The sequence below is a fragment of the Ambystoma mexicanum genome, chromosome 8, assembly GCF_040938575.1.
Source record: "Ambystoma mexicanum isolate Mex_15411 chromosome 8, UKY_AmexF1_1, whole genome shotgun sequence".
Taxonomy (NCBI): domain Eukaryota; kingdom Metazoa; phylum Chordata; class Amphibia; order Caudata; family Ambystomatidae; genus Ambystoma; species Ambystoma mexicanum.
In genome coordinates this window covers 326,303,653-326,322,165 of record NC_090929.1, presented here as the reverse complement: position 1 = coordinate 326,322,165, position 18,513 = coordinate 326,303,653, and the positions used below count along the sequence as shown (strand labels likewise).

Sequence of the window (18,513 nt, the reverse complement as noted above, 5' to 3'; positions counted from 1 at the left end):
AGTGAAAATACTTTTTTGAAGATTTAAAGAAGACCTCACCATGGAGTACTTGTAGTAGTGTTAGGAATTATTTTGCCCTGGCAGGCGAGTATACCAGGATAGGGAAATAGTCCAGGCAAGTTAGTGGACCAGGAAGAAATCATTGAAGTTCTGCATTGTGGTTGAATGTGTTTTGATCCTTGTGAAGAAGAAGAAGTGGCAAAGCCACTAAAGTGTTTCATGAATTGTTGTGGAATCATCCTGACAAAACTTTGCTGTTGATACAGAAGCATTGTGAATGTGCTTTGTTTCCCAAGAGGAAGACGCTGTCTTGAACATTTGCTATAAGTGTAGGCACAAAGACTTGTTGTTTAATTGAACTGTTGGTTAAAGTCCAAGTGAAAGACTTATGGAGTAAGAAGAACTTTATGATCAAAGCGTGGCTACAAAACAGAACTTGCTTATTTGAACGTCTTGCTTTGAATCTGGGGTAGTGGAGCCATACCAGGTTGCAAGGATATACAGTTATCAGATCTATGTTTGATGTATGTATACGTGTGAGGGACAGATTCCTTTTTTTTTACTTTGATAGTCAGGGAAAATCATCATTAGGTTAGGGATAGTGAATCAGTTATCAAACCCTTTTGAGTTAGTAAAATGGCATCTTATGAAAACCTTTACCAAGTTGTCCACCTCACATTTCTGACCCCTCACATTTATTTACAAATGTAACACAAATATATTAATTGTTTCATGGATCCCCTTGATTAATATTGAACACCTTTAGGTTACCAAGATTTCCTAAAGTAAATGAATTCCAGAGAGTCCTTCTAGCAAAGGCATCAGTTCTTGCTTCAGCTGTGGGTGAATGGGGAATAACACTTGTTTGTTTGTTTAGAATTTATTGTGCGCACCGGACCCTGGAGTATAAGGGCGCAAACAGTAAGAATATGTACAGCTTAGAGCATAGGTTACAGGTTACAGTTACAAGTTACAGACATTACCAGTTACAGAAATTACCAGTTACAGGTGCAAGTTTACAATACAGGTTTACAATCGTATGATGCAGATACTGTGTAGCAAACAGGCGTGAGCATTATCAATTAGCAGTTGCTGTCGTTAGCCAGTTAATTACAATTTGCCTGAATTTGGAAAATGAATGTTCTAGCCTCGCAGTAATGGGTAATTCGTTCCACAATTGAGCAGCTTTGACTGGGAAACTAGCTCCGCCTATGGTGGTCAGTTTAAAGCGTGGTACTTGTAGGCGGTTGGTGTAAGCAAGTCTGGTTTGTCTTGTGGGGTGTGTTCTGGTGAATCTGTCCTTAAGGTATTGGGGGGCTTTGTTGTGTAAAGATTTGTATGTGAGAGATGCCGTTTTGAGTCTGATTTTCTCGTGGGTGGAGAGCCATTTGTGTTTCCTTCTTATTACTGTAATGTGTTCTCTCCTGGGGATGTTCAATGCCGCTCGGAGGGCCTTGTTTTGCTGTATCTGGATTTTGTTTATGATAGATTTATTGGCTCCTATGTACAGTGCGTTACAATAATCTAGTTTGGAGATGATAAGGGCTCTGGCTAAAGTTAGACAGCTGTGCTGGGAAAGGAATTGTTTTCCTGCTCTAATGAGCTTACATGTGTAGGCTGTCGAGGAAGCTAGGGAGTTTACCTGTTTGGAAAATGATAGGGTAGAATCAAGGTAGATCCCTAATGTTTTAACTTCTTTGGTAACTTGTATGCAGTTCCCATCTATGATAAAGGAAGAGTAGTTTGTGCTTAGTTTTTTGATGAGGGGTGCGGTGCCTAGGATAAGAAGCTCAGTTTTATCATCGTTCAGGCATAGGCCATGGGTTGCCATCCATGCCTGAACGATGCTGTATATTTTGTTCACCATTGCTAGATCTTTTTCGTAAACCCCTGTGAGTGGGAGGAGGATCTGGGTATCATCAGCGTAGTTGGTATACGTGATACCCAGAAGGTCCAAATCATCAAACAGAGGCTTAGTGAATATGTTATATAGCGTTGGTGAAACGCATGATCCCTGTGGCACGCCGCAGGTAATAGGGATGGGGTCTGCAGCTGCTATAGGTGAGAAAACCCTCATGGTGCGGTCACTGAGGAAGGATTGTATCCATGCTATAGCCTCAGTGGAGAAGTGTGCTGCTGAGTCTAGGTGGTTACATAGGACTTTATGGTCCACTAAATCAAAAGCGGCCGATAGGTCTAGTAGCAGGAGGAGTGCTGGTTTTCCAGAGTCTCTTACTTTGTCTATTTGGGCTTTCAGGTCAATCAATGCAGTTTCTGTGCCGTGAAGAGGGCGGAAGCCAGATTGTCGGGAGCCTAGTAGTTGGTTTTGTTCCAGGAAACTCTGGATTTGTATATATGCCACCTTATCCAGTATCTTCAGAAGGAATGGTACCGTAGTAATAGGTCTATAGTTAGTGGGTATGGTGGGGTCTAGAGTAGCCTTTTTTAAGAGTGGGAGCACCCAGGACTCTTTTAAGTTACTGGGGATAATGCCTGTGGTAAAGGAGGCATTAATTAACTTGGTGATAAATGGTGCTAGATCTCGTGCGGCATCTTTGATGAGTTGTGCTGGACATAAGTCTCCTTTGCAGTTGGACGGTTTTAGACCGAGTATTACTTTCTCTACTTCTAGTATGGAGACTTTGGAGAAGTGGAATTGCGTAGTGGGTTTGGAGTTAGGAAGTGTCTTGCTAGGCGGTAATATGTTGGGTGCTAGGGTCTCACGTTTTAGTTCTATTTTCTTTTGGAGGTTTCGGACTTTGTTAGAGAGGGCTTGCTGGATTTCGGAGCACCACTTTTTATCTTTAAGACAGTTGTCTTGAGGTGTTATTGGGTTTTCCAGTTCTCTGAGTATGGCGAACAGTTCTTTAGTACTTGATTTGGCTTGTGTGATTCTGTTATTGTAGGTCTCTTGTTTAGCTAAGATGATTTCTTTTTTGTAATGAGAAGAGATTTTAGCTAGTTTCAGTTTATTTTCTGGGCTGGGGTTAATTTTCCATGTATTTTCCCATTTCCTTTTTTCTAATCTCAGATTTTTTAAGAGAGGGGTGAACCAGTTGTTCAGGTGGTTCTTTGGCTTGCTGTTTCTGAGCTTGAGTGGTGCGATGTTGTCAAGAGTTTTGTTCATGATATTGTTAAATTCTTCCACTAGGCTGTTAGGGTTAAGGTTGTCAGGTAGAGCGACCAAAGTGGGCATGATGCCGGGGAGTAGTTTGTCTAGTGTCATGTTTTTTTTATTTCTGGTAAGTGCAGGAGGTGCACATGGTTGTTGCAGTTTGGGGGTGGCAGTGTCCAAGGAGAATGAGATTAGATGGTGATCTGACCAGATTTGGGGTGAGATGGTGAGAGTGGCTATATTGCAATTGTGGTCAGCAATCCAATCAAGGGTTCTCCCTTTGATATGGGTGGGCTCAAGCACTCTTTGTGTGTAGCCCAGTTCTGATAGGGTGTTGGAGGCTGCTGTGGCTTGTAAGTCGTTGATATCATTGAAGCCAATATTGAGGTCGCCTAGTAATATTGATTGAGTAGTATCTTTAAGGTTTTCTGATAGGATGGTAGTTAAGTCTTCTATGAAATTCTTGATTGGACCTGGAGGTCTGTATATCAAATGAATGTTAAGGGTTTGTGAGTTAGCTGTAGGTGTCTTGGTGGACATTATCTCACAAGATTCAATGGTTGGTGAGGGGGTGAGTCTCATCTGGAGTTTAGTTTTGACGATGATGGCTAGTCCTCCACCTCGAGCTCCGCACCTATCCGATCTGAGGATAGTGTAATTATTGGGCACAGCTAGGGATAGTGCTGGGCCTGATGCCTCATGTAGCCAAGTTTCTGTAATGGCTAGGAAGTCGTAATCTTCTGTCAGGATAATTTCCGATATTTCTATGGCGTGGGCGACTAAGGATCTAGCGTTTATTAAGGCTCCTTTGAGTTTAGGTGTGCGGTTAAGATGTGTAGCAGTATTTTTTGCAGCATTGGGAGCGGCAATTGTTTCTTTATTGGTTTGGTAGTTGTTGAGCTTAACGTGGTTATGGGTGAATGGTTTGCTAATCAAAGATTTAGGTGGTTTCATTATATCAAATGCAGAGCTAAACAATACCCAGCAGTTACACATTGTAGCGTAATACTTTTCCTCAGGAAGGGTTGTAATGTATTGATTTAAAAATAAACAATACATCACAGGTATCACCTAAGTTTATAGTCTGTAGGGACCCAGGTTTGACCCAAGAAAAATGCCAATATTCAAGCAAGTACCCCATACGTCACTTTGTAGGAGTTCAAAAGTTGTAGAAATGTTTCCCATAGGAAATAACAGGACAAATCTAATAGGCAGTGTTGTGGTTATTGGTAAAAATCAGATAAGTCCCTGTCCTACCCCACAGGGGCAGCAAAGGTGCATTGAATACCCAGAGGAAATCAGGGGAGCCTCATTTCCAGGTTTGAGAACCAAAAGACTCACGAAGGAAGAGTGGAGAGCAGGATTCCAACCAATATAAGTCAGTCCCCTGCAACATACCACCACTCCAGGACCCAGGAGACCCCTGAGGGGAAATCCAAAGAAAAAGTAGGACTCAGGAGCAAGTACTGAGGGTGCCAGAATCAAAGGGCTTCGTGCAAAATCAGTCAAACAATTCGGCGAGTTCAAAGCTTTTTTTCACAGGGTGAGTTCTGGGATCTGGTACCCAGAGTCTTGCACTACTGACCAGCAACAGACATGATGACCCAAAACAAGAATCATCAGCATTTCCAGGAGGGTGAGTCACCAGCCAGGAGCAGGAAGGTGTAGAAAGCCAACAAAACAGATACGGACTGCTCAGAAGGCAAAATGGGAAAGTTAACATGCGGGATATGGTCACACAATGAGGGTACCAATGGAGGCTCCTCAACACAGCCCAGCTGAAGAACAGATTTTGGGGGGAGAGTGGTGTCCCACCATCCTTCTGGACAATGGAGGCTTTCTTTCGTTAAGCGCAAGGTCCGCAGTGGTAATACTGGCAGTCAATGGTACTATGGCTCAGAAACAGCCAGAGCATGGAACATCTAGCCGAGCCAGTGACAAGGACCAAGAGGTGGGTGAGGGACAGCTTAGGAAGGATATCCAGCAGCCAAAAGATGAAACAGTAGCAAGAATCAAAGGGCACAGTGCTCAGCCGGTATGTCAAAAGATGGTCATAAAATTCAGTAGCCCAGCTTTGTGGCAAATCATGCAGCAATTCAGGTAAACATTTGCAGAATTGATGAATGCCCAGGTTTGGTATCCCCTAGATGTACACATACACCAATAGGCTGGCTTACGCCACTGCTCTAATCAAACACCAGGCATAAACAAACACAAATGTTTTGACAGCCAGCCAAACAGGCTGCACTATAAACCACAAGCACTCAGGTCTACACATACAGTTTGTGCATTGGGGCTGTGAGGGGCAAGTCTACACCAGTCCAGAACCACTGTAGAGTGAGCCCATGTGCGCAAAACAGCCATTTTAGGTCTGCTTCATGGTTCCCATATATAAAGGAATGACCCAAAAGAAAATGCCCAAGAGTGGTCCTCAAAAATGCATTAGTACCCCAACGGCTAACATAAAGGTGCATTGGGCAACTAATGTGGTAAAATTGGCTGCACACTTGGCAAAGCCAAAACTAAATTACAACTAACACCAGCCTACTCCACATTGCAAGTGTAGGGTGATTCAATAAACCTAGTGCAGAAAGCACCCCTGTCCTAGGTGCTAAATGGGCTGCCCTAGGACAGCATAGGAAAAAGGGTGATAATGAAGGGGTACTTCAGTAGAAGTCCATTTGACCATATCTAACTCAGAATTCATTACCACATACACAGGTACACCCATGTTATGAAAGATAAGAAAGATATTATAGATATGTCACAGATGACCTCAAGAACACACCAACTCTTGAAGAAGGTTTAATGGTTTTTATTAGAATGTTTAAGAAGGGGCTCACAAAGGGCTGACCCTCTCCTGGTCTCCCTTGGGCTTGACCCTCTCTAGCCTAGGCATCCCTAAACCCTGAGTTGGTCACTAGAGATTGGTACCCCTACTGTCTACGATCTGACTGACTACTGATGAGGGCCTAAAGGCAGTTGCCTTATCTATCTTACTCTCTTTTATAGGTGGATCCTACCCTTAGGCCACACAGTAAGAAAAGATCACAAACAATGGCACCTTTCAATTACCCAGGCCCCAATTAGTCTTTAACTCTCATGCTCTTGTATTCTCCCCTGATGTTCTAACCTTCCTTTCTCTTCCTCCTACTCTCCCCTTCTCTTCCCCCCCCTTCCTCTTCCTCGTGCTGGCCCTCCAATGGTCTTCTGCTTAACACTACTCTCCCTCGCTCTCTACTATGCTCTCCACTCCACTACTCTCCACACTCCACTCCAGTAGTCTCCACTCTCACTCATCTACTCTACCCTCTCCACTCTACTACTCCCCTCTCCACCACTCTCCCCTCTCACTATTCTTCACTTCACCCACACCGACTCCCACACTCATTTCACTCTCCCACTCAATCTCGCCCAACCCAGTTCTCACTTGGACTCACTCAACTTACACACACTTTCACACCCAAGTACCACTTTCTCTCGCCAACCAATATCCGACTTCCACACGCCTCCAGCAATTCTCTGCATTGTCCTTCCTCCTCTCCGCCTCGTCCCTTGGCTTGCCTTCTCCTCCCTTAACCTCATCCAAACAATCCACATTGCCATGTCCTTGATGCCCTCTTTTGTGTCCCGTCCCCTTCCTTCTTGATTCGCCCTCTGAGTCAGCTGGTTCCCTAGGCCAATTGCTGCCTTCCCTTTCCCTACGGACCGGGCTGCAGGCATCAGAGAGCATAAAACAGGCTTTATGCACCAACCCGTTTTCATGAGCATGTCCACCGGGTCTCTGCAATGGCGGCCCCCTACAATTTCTGTCAATTTTAAAGATTGTGTTTCCATTGGATGAAGCATTGGGATTGCTGGTCTAACTCACATGGCGCTCCAATGCTTTCCCGCATGCCGCCTCTCTCACCAATGAGCTGTGTTGTCTGGTGTCTGCTGCAAAGGTTTCTGGTAGCTGAAGCCCTAGGGGACGAAAAAGAGAAATGCTGGCCAGCATGTTGCACTGCTGGTATGGGACAAGAAGATGTCATACTTCCTATATTTAGACAGGCACATGAAGAAGGGATAGAGACTGGGGCCCTCCAAACTCCCTCACCCCACCTCTGGAGCAGGATTGGCTTTGTCAAGTACCCTGGTAGGCCTCCTGCCGCAAGTTCAGGGCACTCTTCATCCCCTCTTGACAGGACTCTGATACATGTACTAAAGGAGGTGTGGGGTAAGAACTCAGAACCTTCATATTACCGTGATGTAGGTCCCAAGTCTGAATCTGGGGAGCCCAATGTGTGTGTCAAACAGCGCCGGGTACCTCCTCAAGCCGGTGGATGATAGGCCTGTGGTCAGTATGGGCAGGAGACTCTGGCCACTTGTGGCAGAGGACAGGTACTGCGCAAATCTATATGAACCCCTTTGCAGATTATACAGACTATGGTCACCTTCCATACTGAAAGTCCCTGAGAGGAAAAATAAACAGACCAATTAATTGTCGTTCAGCTTTGTACACAAGATACTTTCAAAACTCACACTGTTACTGTTGCCAGAGTTCATGTGGTAGGGAATTACTCACTTCAAAAGCCCATGGCACTAATGTTTCCAGTTTGTAGTTTTCGGCAGCATTTTCACACACAAATAACAGAAGCATACCAATCTATGCTCCACCGACAGAGTTGTACCTTGCAGGATACAAAATTGCAAAGTAAGCATTCCTTTCACACTAGGAGGAACTAAATATGAAATTCAGAGCATTTATCAGCATCAGGCAAGCTGGGAGCTGTTTCCTTCCCGATCACTGTGCTACAGGAACCGGGAAAGGGAGGTGGATCCCAAGATGGCGGACAGCCAAAATGCTTCGTCCAGCCCATACAACCCAGAGTTAGCACAGAAACAGCTATGAGTGGCACCCAGTCCCAGCCTCTCACCAATTTCAGGACATAGGAACAGACCCTCACAAAGAGCCAAGCCTGGGGAGAGAGAACACAGGTCTATAAAAGTTGTGAGAAACCTGAAGGTGTCTCCCTAGGTCGTCTCAGGGAATCTGTCATCCAGGTGACCAGGACAGGGCCATCGCTATTGGATCCAGTTCCTGGGGGTAGACAAGTGAGGGAGCATCACCTGGATGGGGGGTCCTTGGAAAGCATCAAACAAAGTAATTTGATGAATATGGCAAATCAAAGACTGCAGACATACACTCTACAAGGATCAATGAAACAGATATAGATGGAAGGGGTCAACATCTCATGCGAAAACAGAGCACAGGAACAGTTAAGAGTTCCCCCTGAGAATGGGCACCACACAAGAAATCATAACGATGACTCTTTGATCAGTGAAGACGTATTTGAGGACAACAACATTGATGTTGGCATGCCCAAACAAACACGCTCTTCTGATCAAAGGCCTCCAAATAGACATGGAAAAAGTTTTCAGTCACAAGGAGTGCACATGTCAACATCAATGATTGGGAAGAGGCGGAACACAAGACGGGAAAGTCAACATGAGATCTCACTTGCTGATGAAATTAGAGAGATTGAATGACGGTCTAGTTTCAGTTTGAGAAAATTAAACTTGGGGACACTTGGTGCCCAAAAAGGCAACCAAATCAAAACATTAAAAAACCCCAACTGCAAGAAGAAAACAGATCGATACACAAAGCAGAACTGATAAAATCAAACAGAGGAAAAATACAGTTAACAAACAAGAATTAATCCTCAAAGGAAACAAATATATTACAAAAAAGTGGAGATAAAATAAGGAACACTGAATCAAGGAAAAACGCAGGTCAAATATTATTGGAGGAAACAACAAATAACACAACGAAAAACTGCTCATGCTAATAACCCAAAAAGAGGAGAATCACTGGACGCAACAAACGGGCATAATGATGGACCAAACACAGAAGAAGAAGACCTGCCAGACGATTCAGTAATACGAGACTGGCACAAAAAGAAAAGTAGGAATACAAAAACAAAGGATGCAAACACTTTACCCTTGGATAAAACACAATTATCTATTGCAGCATGGACACAGATCCATAAAAATGTTATGGCCGCCATGCCCATTTCGCTGGCCCCCGATACAAAGTTATATGAAGCAATTAATGAGAATGTTAGCGATAACTCGAACATGCTGGCAACGATACACAACAAATTCATACAAATACTCATTTACAGCAAAAATTGAAGAGAGACTCATTCAAGAGGCAGAAGCCTCAGCAGTGTGGCAATGGGGACTATGTGACCTGGCAAGCAGTGACCAAGGGGAAAAAATACGTATTATGTCGGAATTTATGGAAACCATAAAATGGATGAGAAAATCCGGTGATCAAAAGGAGAGAGAATCCATGAACACTGAAAGAAACCCAAGATGTACACAACACACGGAAATACAAGAAGATAAAGCATCACAGACAATAGATGAAAAACAGCTAAGGGGACGTGCAAATCACACATTCATCAAGATCAAGCAAAAAGCTTAGGACCTGAAGTTAGTGAGAAACAAAGAAGCAGGCAAATTGAAGGTAATCAAAAGTAATCTGAGCCAAACAAAATAAATAAAGTATGAGTCAGAACCATATAAAGAGAGAGGAAACATTGTGAAACAGACGATAAATCAAATAAAGAGATAGTACATCAAAAGAAGAAATGTCAAAAACAAAAAAAAGGAGAAGAAAACATAGGAAGTGGGGCGCAAAATGGGAATGGCATGAACAAGTCTCAGAAGAGGAAGTGGAAAGTACCACAAACGAGATATACTCGATTTCCACATAAACCGAGATCTCCCAAAAAAAACTCAAGAGCTGCACAAAAGAACATATCAACAACAAAACAGTAAGAGAACCAAAGATGATAAAACAAAAGAGAAGAAAACGAAAAACATTAAAAAACATACTTAAGAGGAAAGAAAATGGGTCTCGGCATTCCTGCAAAACATTCAAACGCCACCCCGAAAACTTACAACCGAAACTGATCAAGAAAAAGAAACTAAACAAACTAGAGAGCTAGAGAGTAAAAAAAGAAATCAGAGGAAAGTTGTAACAACAACCATCTCATTATCAGAAGATAGTGAGATAGACCAAGATAAAGACGAACAAGACGCGTCATACGATCTTATCGATGACACGTCGTACTACATAGAAGCAAATGAATCTTGGTCAGGAAAGGGAGAATAAGATGAGGAGCATGAAGAGCAAGAGGTTCAGACTAGAAAGCAAAGTCAACATGCATCATCATTAAGGCTGGATAGCGAAGACATCGAAAAAGAAGCAGACTTATTACTTGAAGAAGATCATTTTCGCACACTGTCACAAAAAAGGAAGGCCCAAAACAGTAAAGAAATGCGGTCCAATACAAAGTGGCAAATGAAGGACTCACTGACACATTTAAAATGGAACCCAAGAGGCCCGGCAATAAGACCCAGCGATGGACATTCAAATAGGAATGACGAGAAATTAAAGAAAGATAACATCGAGACAGATATAAAAGTGAGACTGGAAAGCATACGCAGGGAAAAGAGAGATACCAATATAAATCGGAACAACTTTATCCGTATATTAAATTGCTTACCAACTCTAAGGAATATTTCATTGAATGAAATTGCCATCGTCGAATATATTGACGAAGAGCGAGTGGATAAAGTGTTAGTACATCTTAACTCACTCAAAGTGAAAAAGCAATTGCTGAGCGGAAAAAAAGGAACGGGCAAGTTTAGGTTTTGAGGTGAGCGATCAAGATTCACGAAAAGGAGGGACATCAAAATCACGCTACCACATAGCAGAAAACACAAAAGAAGACATAAAGGCAGGAAGTAAATGAAACAAAGCATACTCCATCGAACAATTGAGAAGAAATACAATAAAAGTGACAATTGGTAACAGAAGAGCTGAGGAAGAAGGCTCTGGCTCTGTGAATGTCACAGCAGAGAAAAGAAAAAAAAAAGAAACCGATTGACACTGGCTTGCAAAAGCTCTAGATAAGTCAGACATGGAATAAGAAACAACAGAAGAGGAGGAAGGAGATGATACATTCATCTCCTGGAATACTAGGGGATTCAGCCATTTACTAAACCAACTAGAGCAACATGTGGAGAGTGCAACAATAATTTGTCTACGGGAAACATGGTTGCAGGAAGTTCCAGAGTGTGAAAGCCATGAGGTGCTAATAAACCCGGCACTAAAAGGAGTAAATGGAAGACCCTATGGAGGTCTGATGATTCTGACAAAATATGCAAGAAATGTGAAAGTAATTGATCATGGGAATCCAAACTCATTCGTACAATGGGCCTTAATACAAATAAGTAACATACAACTTATGGTAATAAACATCTACTGGAACCCGGTAAAATAAGCACAACAAAGTTGTTGAACGCAACAATGGAATTAATAAGAAAGTTGCAGACACAGGAGAAAATCCAACAATTGTAGTCTATGGAGACCTGGATATAAAATGTCTCAATAAGGAAGGCATGCCACGCCTTGAGCAACTAAGGAATGGCGAAAAATGACTAAAGGTGGGTGCAGATGGCCGACGCCCACAATTTATTCATGCTGAATGGCCAAACAATTGGAGATGCCCCTGGGAGAGAGACTTGGCAATACAGAAATCAGAAGTCCATAATAGACTACATATGGATAACGAGAAATCATCTAGACCAAGTTAAACGTCTAGATGTCCTCCCTTAACATGTAAGTGATCACAACATCATAAGACTAACATGGACGTGTAAGAAAGACAGGACGAAAAGGAAAAGGAAAAAAATGAACATTTAGAATTAAACCATGCAGGTAACCAAATCAGATTAAGAAACCTAGTGTCAATCGTAAACAAATACAGTGATCGAACTAGAGGATTGGGAGATGAAACATCATATGACTGGCTGCTAACGGCCTACACAACAAAGAAAACTGGCATGAAATTAACCCTTACTGAAACCGAAACATCAATACAGTGAGCTGGTTATCATGATAAAAAAGAAACTGAAATAGGAAATATCACAAATAAATAAAAACTGTGAAAGCAGATTAACAAAACTAAGATTAATCAAAACTAAGAAACAACGTTACAAAAACTGGTTGACCAGATTTGGAAACTAATGAGAACAAGAGCAAGGGGAACTAATGCTAAGAGCAATGGGACAATCCTCAACAAGAGACATGTGGACCCTATTAAATAACCAGACCCTGAATCAGCAAAGCCGACTAAACAACAGAGTAACAGAAAGAAAGTGGATAACCCATTACTCCAAAGTGTTTGGCAGCAAAGACTCAGATTTATGGGTAACAGAAAAAACAAACAGCCAACACTGGGTGCTTAAAAATACAAGAAGATCAAATAGAAAATCTAATAAAAGGGCTCAAAAACTCTTCTGCAGCAGGTCCTGATGGGCTAACAAATCTGGAGCTAAATAGAGATCCTACGGGCTGGGCAAAATTTATAACAACAGTTTTTCAACCGATTGTGGAGTGTAAGTCAATACCAACGTCATGGACAACAAGCATAACAGTACCAATCTTTAAAAAAGGCCAACGCGAAGATCCCTCAAATTATCGGCCAATAGCGCTACTCAATGTCATTGGTAAATTATTTAGATCTATTCTGCAAAAAAACCTTTCTGATTGGGCAAAAAAACTAAGAATCATCGAAGACAAGATAACCAAGACAAACAGGGTTTAAAAAGGGACTGGAAACAGAGCTCAGTTTGTTGATACTTTCAATATTGAAGTTAAATGTATTAAGATAAAAAGAGAAACTGTACTTAGCCTTCATAGACTTAAGGCAAGTCTTCAACGGTGTGAATCGTCAAAAGCTATGTAAAAAATTAAAAACCTGGAAATGTCTGGAAGAGATTTTGCAACCAATCAGAGCTCTACATAACAACACAACAACAAGAGTATGAACAAATAAGAAAGGAGCACTGTATGCGGCTATAAGAACAAAAAGGGGAGTAAAGCAGGGGTGTCCTCCGGCTGCAACCCTCTTTAATCTGTACATAGCAGACTTACCGGACGCACTGAAAGACACAAACCACCATCCACCAAAATAAATACCAACGAGATAGCGACCATATGCTATGCAGATGAATTGGTATTGGTAAACCAGACAGAAATAGGACTAGAGCGCCTTCTGGACAAACTTCGAATGTATATGGAGAAAAACGATCAGGTCATAAACACTGACAAGTCAAAGATCCTCACAATTGGCGGAAACAGTAGAGCAAGAGTAAAAGCATTCAAATGGAAGATAGGAACAGAAAAAATTGAATCTGTGAAAGAAATCCGATAGTTGGGTATATATATATATATATAGACCGATGGGAACAAGACCTTACGACGAAAATTAAGTGCTATGCTCAGAAGGAACAATAATAAATGGACGCTACAGCAAATTCTCACTAATACCACTACAAGCCTTTTATATACAGAAAGCCCTCCCAATAATAACATACAGAGAAGAAGCAGGTCTTAACTTATCATGCAAGGTTTGGGACAAGTTAGAAAGTAGGTTCTGGAAACCAGTCCTAAAGCTGCCAAGATCTTTACCAATAGCCGCAATAAGAGCTGAGCTGGGACTTCAATCCTTATACTCAATAATATGCTGGAAATCACTTTCATTATTAAGAAAAATAATACTAGATGATCCTGTAATTGGTTATACGATTCTAGCAGCTAAGGGGAAAGGAAATAGTGGAACGTTATTAAATCAGTGGAAAGAAAAATGGTGCAACTACCTTGCACAGCTCGACTATGTTTAATGGAATTAAATTATATCACAAAAAAAATATTGGGTGGGCTGCATGGAGAAAGAGGATCTATGGACTAATGCGTTCTCTGAATATGGATGTGTGAGCCATGGTCTGATTCAATGAGAAAGAACCGAAACATACACATCTTAGAGCTGTGTGAATGTTCACTCTGCAAAGTAAAAACCCAGAAAGTCGCATGCATTTCACCTTGAGTCCATGATGTTGACTCCAAATGTTTATAAGAAAGTACCCTTTAAAAAGTTATTGTACGAACGTGTATTGTGGTGCTTGACTTTGTTTACCAACTCAATGAATTGTAGGCTGATCATTCTAGGTGTATATATGTCCATACAACAGAGTGGTTTACAATGTATTTGCATTTTCACATAACCACTTTCTATGAGCCTCTTTGTCCCAAGGATACTTTGCACTCACGGGTAGAGAAAATAATTAAACTTTGTATTTATTGCAGTCTTGTATTGGGAGGGGGTGGGGGCAGGTTGGCAACTTCCTCTGTATTACTGAGATGCCCAGAGAGCACTCTCTTCTTTCAAAAGTCCTGGTTTCAACTAATACCATACCTTGCCGGTCAGGATTCCAGCTTGATGAGCTGATTCTTTAAAATGCCCTTCTCCGCAGGCTTCGACTGGAAACTCTCTCGTCAAGCTCTTTAGGAGCGGTGTTTTTGGCTCTGGTTGCCTGGAAACCATTGAAAATCTTACCACCTAAGAAAGATAAGATACGTGCCTGTATATTGTAAGTCATATAATCTGCACACCAAGCAAGGACATATTTGTTTGCATTAGGACTCAGTTCTGAGTTACTCCGAAGAATTTGGAATGTGGCTAAAAATATTTGTCCTCAACTTTAGCAGACTTCACTTCACATTTGAAAACATTAGTAACTCTATGAGGGTCATTACAACCCCGGCGTTAAGGGGTTACCGGCACCATAAAAAGGCTGCGGCGCCGTTAACCCCTTAACGCCTTACTACGAGATCCCTTTGCGGCTCTCGACCTTAACGGCTGGTCTCGACCAGCCGTTAAAGTAGGGACCCGCAAAGGGACCTTGATCGCAATTATGGTACCGCAATTTGCGGTACCATAATTGCTGCCTTCCCCATTCCCATTCAGCCCTATGGGGCAAAAATGGGAATGGGGAAAAGCCATGGAGAAAGGGGGAATTACCGCCCCGCCAACCTTGGAATGGGGTGGTAATTCCCCCTTTCTCCATGGCGGACTCCAGCGTGGACCATGGCGCTAATAGCACCATGGTTTAGCGCCGGAGTCCTAATGAGGGCCCATGTCCCTGTTGGGCTCTAGTCTAAATACAATTTCAACTAAGTTATAGCAAGGTTGATCAGGGTCAGTGGTGGAGTCAGCCTCAACATTTTATTTCGGCAGGGTGAAAGAGGAAAGTTTAAAAAAGTTGATTTTGAGTGGCATGATGAGTGATTACCCAATGCCACTCCACGTGCCTGTATGCTCAATTGTTCCTTTGCTTTGTCCACTTTGACCTCGGTAACCCTCGCCATACATAAGCTGTCTCTATCCTCCTAAATGAAATGACAAGAATTGAGGAATGAATTGAAGCCAAGGGTTCAGGGGTAATAAGTTACTTTTGATGGGATTCAAACAAGACACCTTCTCTAGGTGATGTGAAGTAACAAGGTCTATCTTTGGCCCATTACAGCTGATTTGAGCATAGTTAGTTTCACAAATATATACTAATCATCGTAAGGTGTGAGCCATCTAAAAGCTGATGCCTTACCGGGATTCCAGTCGGGCCGCTGCGGATCCTCCACTACCCTGACTAGGTTCCAAGCTATGTGGTTGATGCAAGGAGGGGAGGAACCCAACAGGATAAATGGTGATGAGTGTTCAGCCAAATATTCTCATTTACAAATCTCTTGTGCTTTATAAATGTTCTTATTGGAGTGGGAGGTGGCCAGCACAAAGCTTCCAAGAGCAGTTGTCTTCATTGGTGTTGCTGAATAGGCCTGCTATCTCAGTCTTCTTTGACTGTGTCTTGTCGAATGACCTGATGGCTTTGTTCCTTCACTGGAGGGTGATGCGTTTATCGCATTTGTTTCATAGGGCTTCAGTGTGAGCATGTGACTCTTGTTCCTCAAATGTCCCTTATTACATTGAGTAAAGTCTCAATGTTATTGCTTTGGAAGGTATTGAATTCTCAACAATAAGGTGCCAAGATTAATACAATTAGTACCTGGTGAGGGGAGTGTGGTGACCTCCCAGCCATTCAGGAGGCTCAGATTGGGGGCTTTACCACATGGTAAAACCCCTGCTTTGAACCTCCTCGGAACTGGGAGGCTATTGTCTTAACCGCTGAGAGTCAGGAAGTGCGCCCCTGCGCTCCCACTTGTCCCCTTCTCCCACCCACTGTTTCCACATATCCAAACTCCTCAACCCCAACCCACTTATCTGGCACTGCATTGCCCCTTGCAAGTGCCAAGAACACTATTGTTCCTGGCTTATCCCGTTGCGGCAATGGCCGCCATGGAAACAGAGAAGGGGCTCTGTGTAGATCCCTTCTCCCTCTTCCATAGATGCCATCTTGGATTGTAGTATTTTTCAAGTTGACAAACGGCAAACACGCTGTTTCTCAACTTTAAAAAAAAACTATTAGTATCCTGGTACAACACGCTGGGATACTAACAGCAATAAACCCCTTCACTCAGGTTTCTAACTGGCTTGGGGCATAACCTGATATGGTAATGCCTCCGCCTCGCAGGATTATTGCTTAAGTGTCTTCTTTCTTTCCTAACAGGTAATTCTGAAATCCAGGCTAAAATGGCCAGGTTATGAGTGTGAAGTGAACCTCAATGGCAAGCTATTCCCAGGTATGAAGATCATGCACTTGTTCTAATATTGGCTTTTTCCCCTTGCCTAGGAACACATGGATTCTGGAGTGGCGGTGCGGGATACATATATGGACCCAGGGCAGTGGAAAGTCTTCAGAAACTGAACTTGGGATTAATCTACGCAAGTGCGTGTGTGAAGTTCTAGTATGGCTGAGTAACCTACTCCTGGTGGGCTTGGCTTAAAGAGAGAAACCAGGAACATGGCTGCTAGAATCTTCCAAGTCTCACAGTGAAGCTTGGCACCCTGTGAGTTGTGGTTCTGGCATCTTGCCCCTCCATACTCATGTAAGCGTGGTCCATTCCCCTTTTTGGACCCCGGGTTGTGTCTTAGGATTGTGGCTGGCTTGGTGGGCCATGTGATCTGGTGATTGTCCTAGCAGCATGAAGGTGATGGTTGAGCTGTGGTCTGCGGGGTGTTAGCTGGGAAATCACTGATGTGAAAATGGGAGAGGTGGGACTCCATAGGGTACCACTAAGCCTGTAGTCAGGTAAGATCCCCAAGTAGCATGTCAAGATTTTTCGTGGGTCCTTCAAATGTAAATGTTTAGTGGATACCGACACTCTCTCACCTACCTGGTAGTTGTGGAGCTGCCCTGCATGCTCTATCTGCAAACCGTTTGTATGAATTCTTGGCTTGATATATTTTCTGTTTGGCTATTTGTATGGTTTGGTGTACCTTGGTGTGATGTTCTTAGACTGCTAGCACTGGAGTTTTAATAAGGGAGTCACATAAAGTGCAGTCTGTGGCAGTCAGGAAGTGTTATTCTAGAGCAAGAGCTCAAATTTGTGATGGGAGAATCTTTCCTCATTTTACCCGGACAAGGAGTCTTTCTTCCATGGACCTGACAGGGTTGGATGCGGCCCTAGAAAACATCTCCACAATGCAAAGCACATGCAAAGTGCACAAAAAGTGAAGTCTTACGCTCTCCGTGAGCGTTGTGGCGCAGTGAGTCTCTTGTGTTTCCACTTTCATACCTCATTTTGTTTAGTTATTACCCATAATGTATGAACTTAGAAGTGTGTAGAAGGAGGACATTGACACACAGGTGGCATTCTTTTGGCTATAGACTTTTATTGATGTTAAAAGTAAAGAGAAACCCCTAACTCTCCCTACTTTCTAAGAGGTATTTCCCTGCCTCAACAAAACACTAAGGAGTGTGTTAGGATGTCCAGAAAATAAAAAGTCCACCGTCCTGTGTCAGAAACCCATTTCTTTCCCATACACTTGTATCTAAACTAAATGATTGGTGAGTCTTCATGGTGCAGAAGAATGGCTCTCCTCTTCTGGAGAGTCAACCCTAGTTCCAGTGAAACACGGGACTGTTCCCAGAGGGAATGGCTCCCTTCACCAGGTCACAATCATTTCCAAGGTGAAAACAAAGGTCCAAGTAAAAGTCTTAATGAGGACCACAGATTCTTGCTTCAACTCAAAGGTCAAAGTTCCAAAACATCAGCATTCCTTATTGACCATGATTTCTGTTTTTACTGTTGGATCTCTGGAGAGTGTCCCCATTCTCCAGGTTTTCTGCTTCTATCCCAGGTGGTATGACTTTCTTCCCTTGGATCTTATTCAAACTTCCTTCTGTGTGATGTCTGGTGCGCAACACCAGATGTGATGTTTTTTCAGTACCAAAGGGTATGCCCTTCTTCCCCTGGTTCTTTCCATGCTTCCCACAATGTCAAAGGAAGTGACTCCCTTCCCCCGGTCTTTCTCAGGCTTCTCTGCTGTTCGTGTAGCAGACCTGGTTCACTATGCTGCTAGGTACTGCTATTATCCATTTAACTG

The 18,513-nt window shown here is 42.8% G+C and overlaps 1 protein-coding gene across 2 annotated transcripts in view; it reads right to left on the bottom strand.

Annotated features, from left to right (window-relative positions):
• LOC138471886 (uncharacterized) overlaps nt 1–18,513 on the bottom strand; it is a 302,508-nt gene that overhangs the window by 65,896 nt on the left and 218,099 nt on the right. Inside the window, exon 11 of one of the 2 annotated variants that reach the window (XM_069609746.1) lies at nt 14,428–14,571. The exons of the other annotated variant lie outside the window; for it this stretch is intronic. Coding sequence (XP_069465847.1) covers nt 14,428–14,571 — 144 coding nt within the window. The remainder of the gene's footprint in view (nt 1–14,427; nt 14,572–18,513) is intronic. 2 annotated transcript variants of the gene reach the window in all.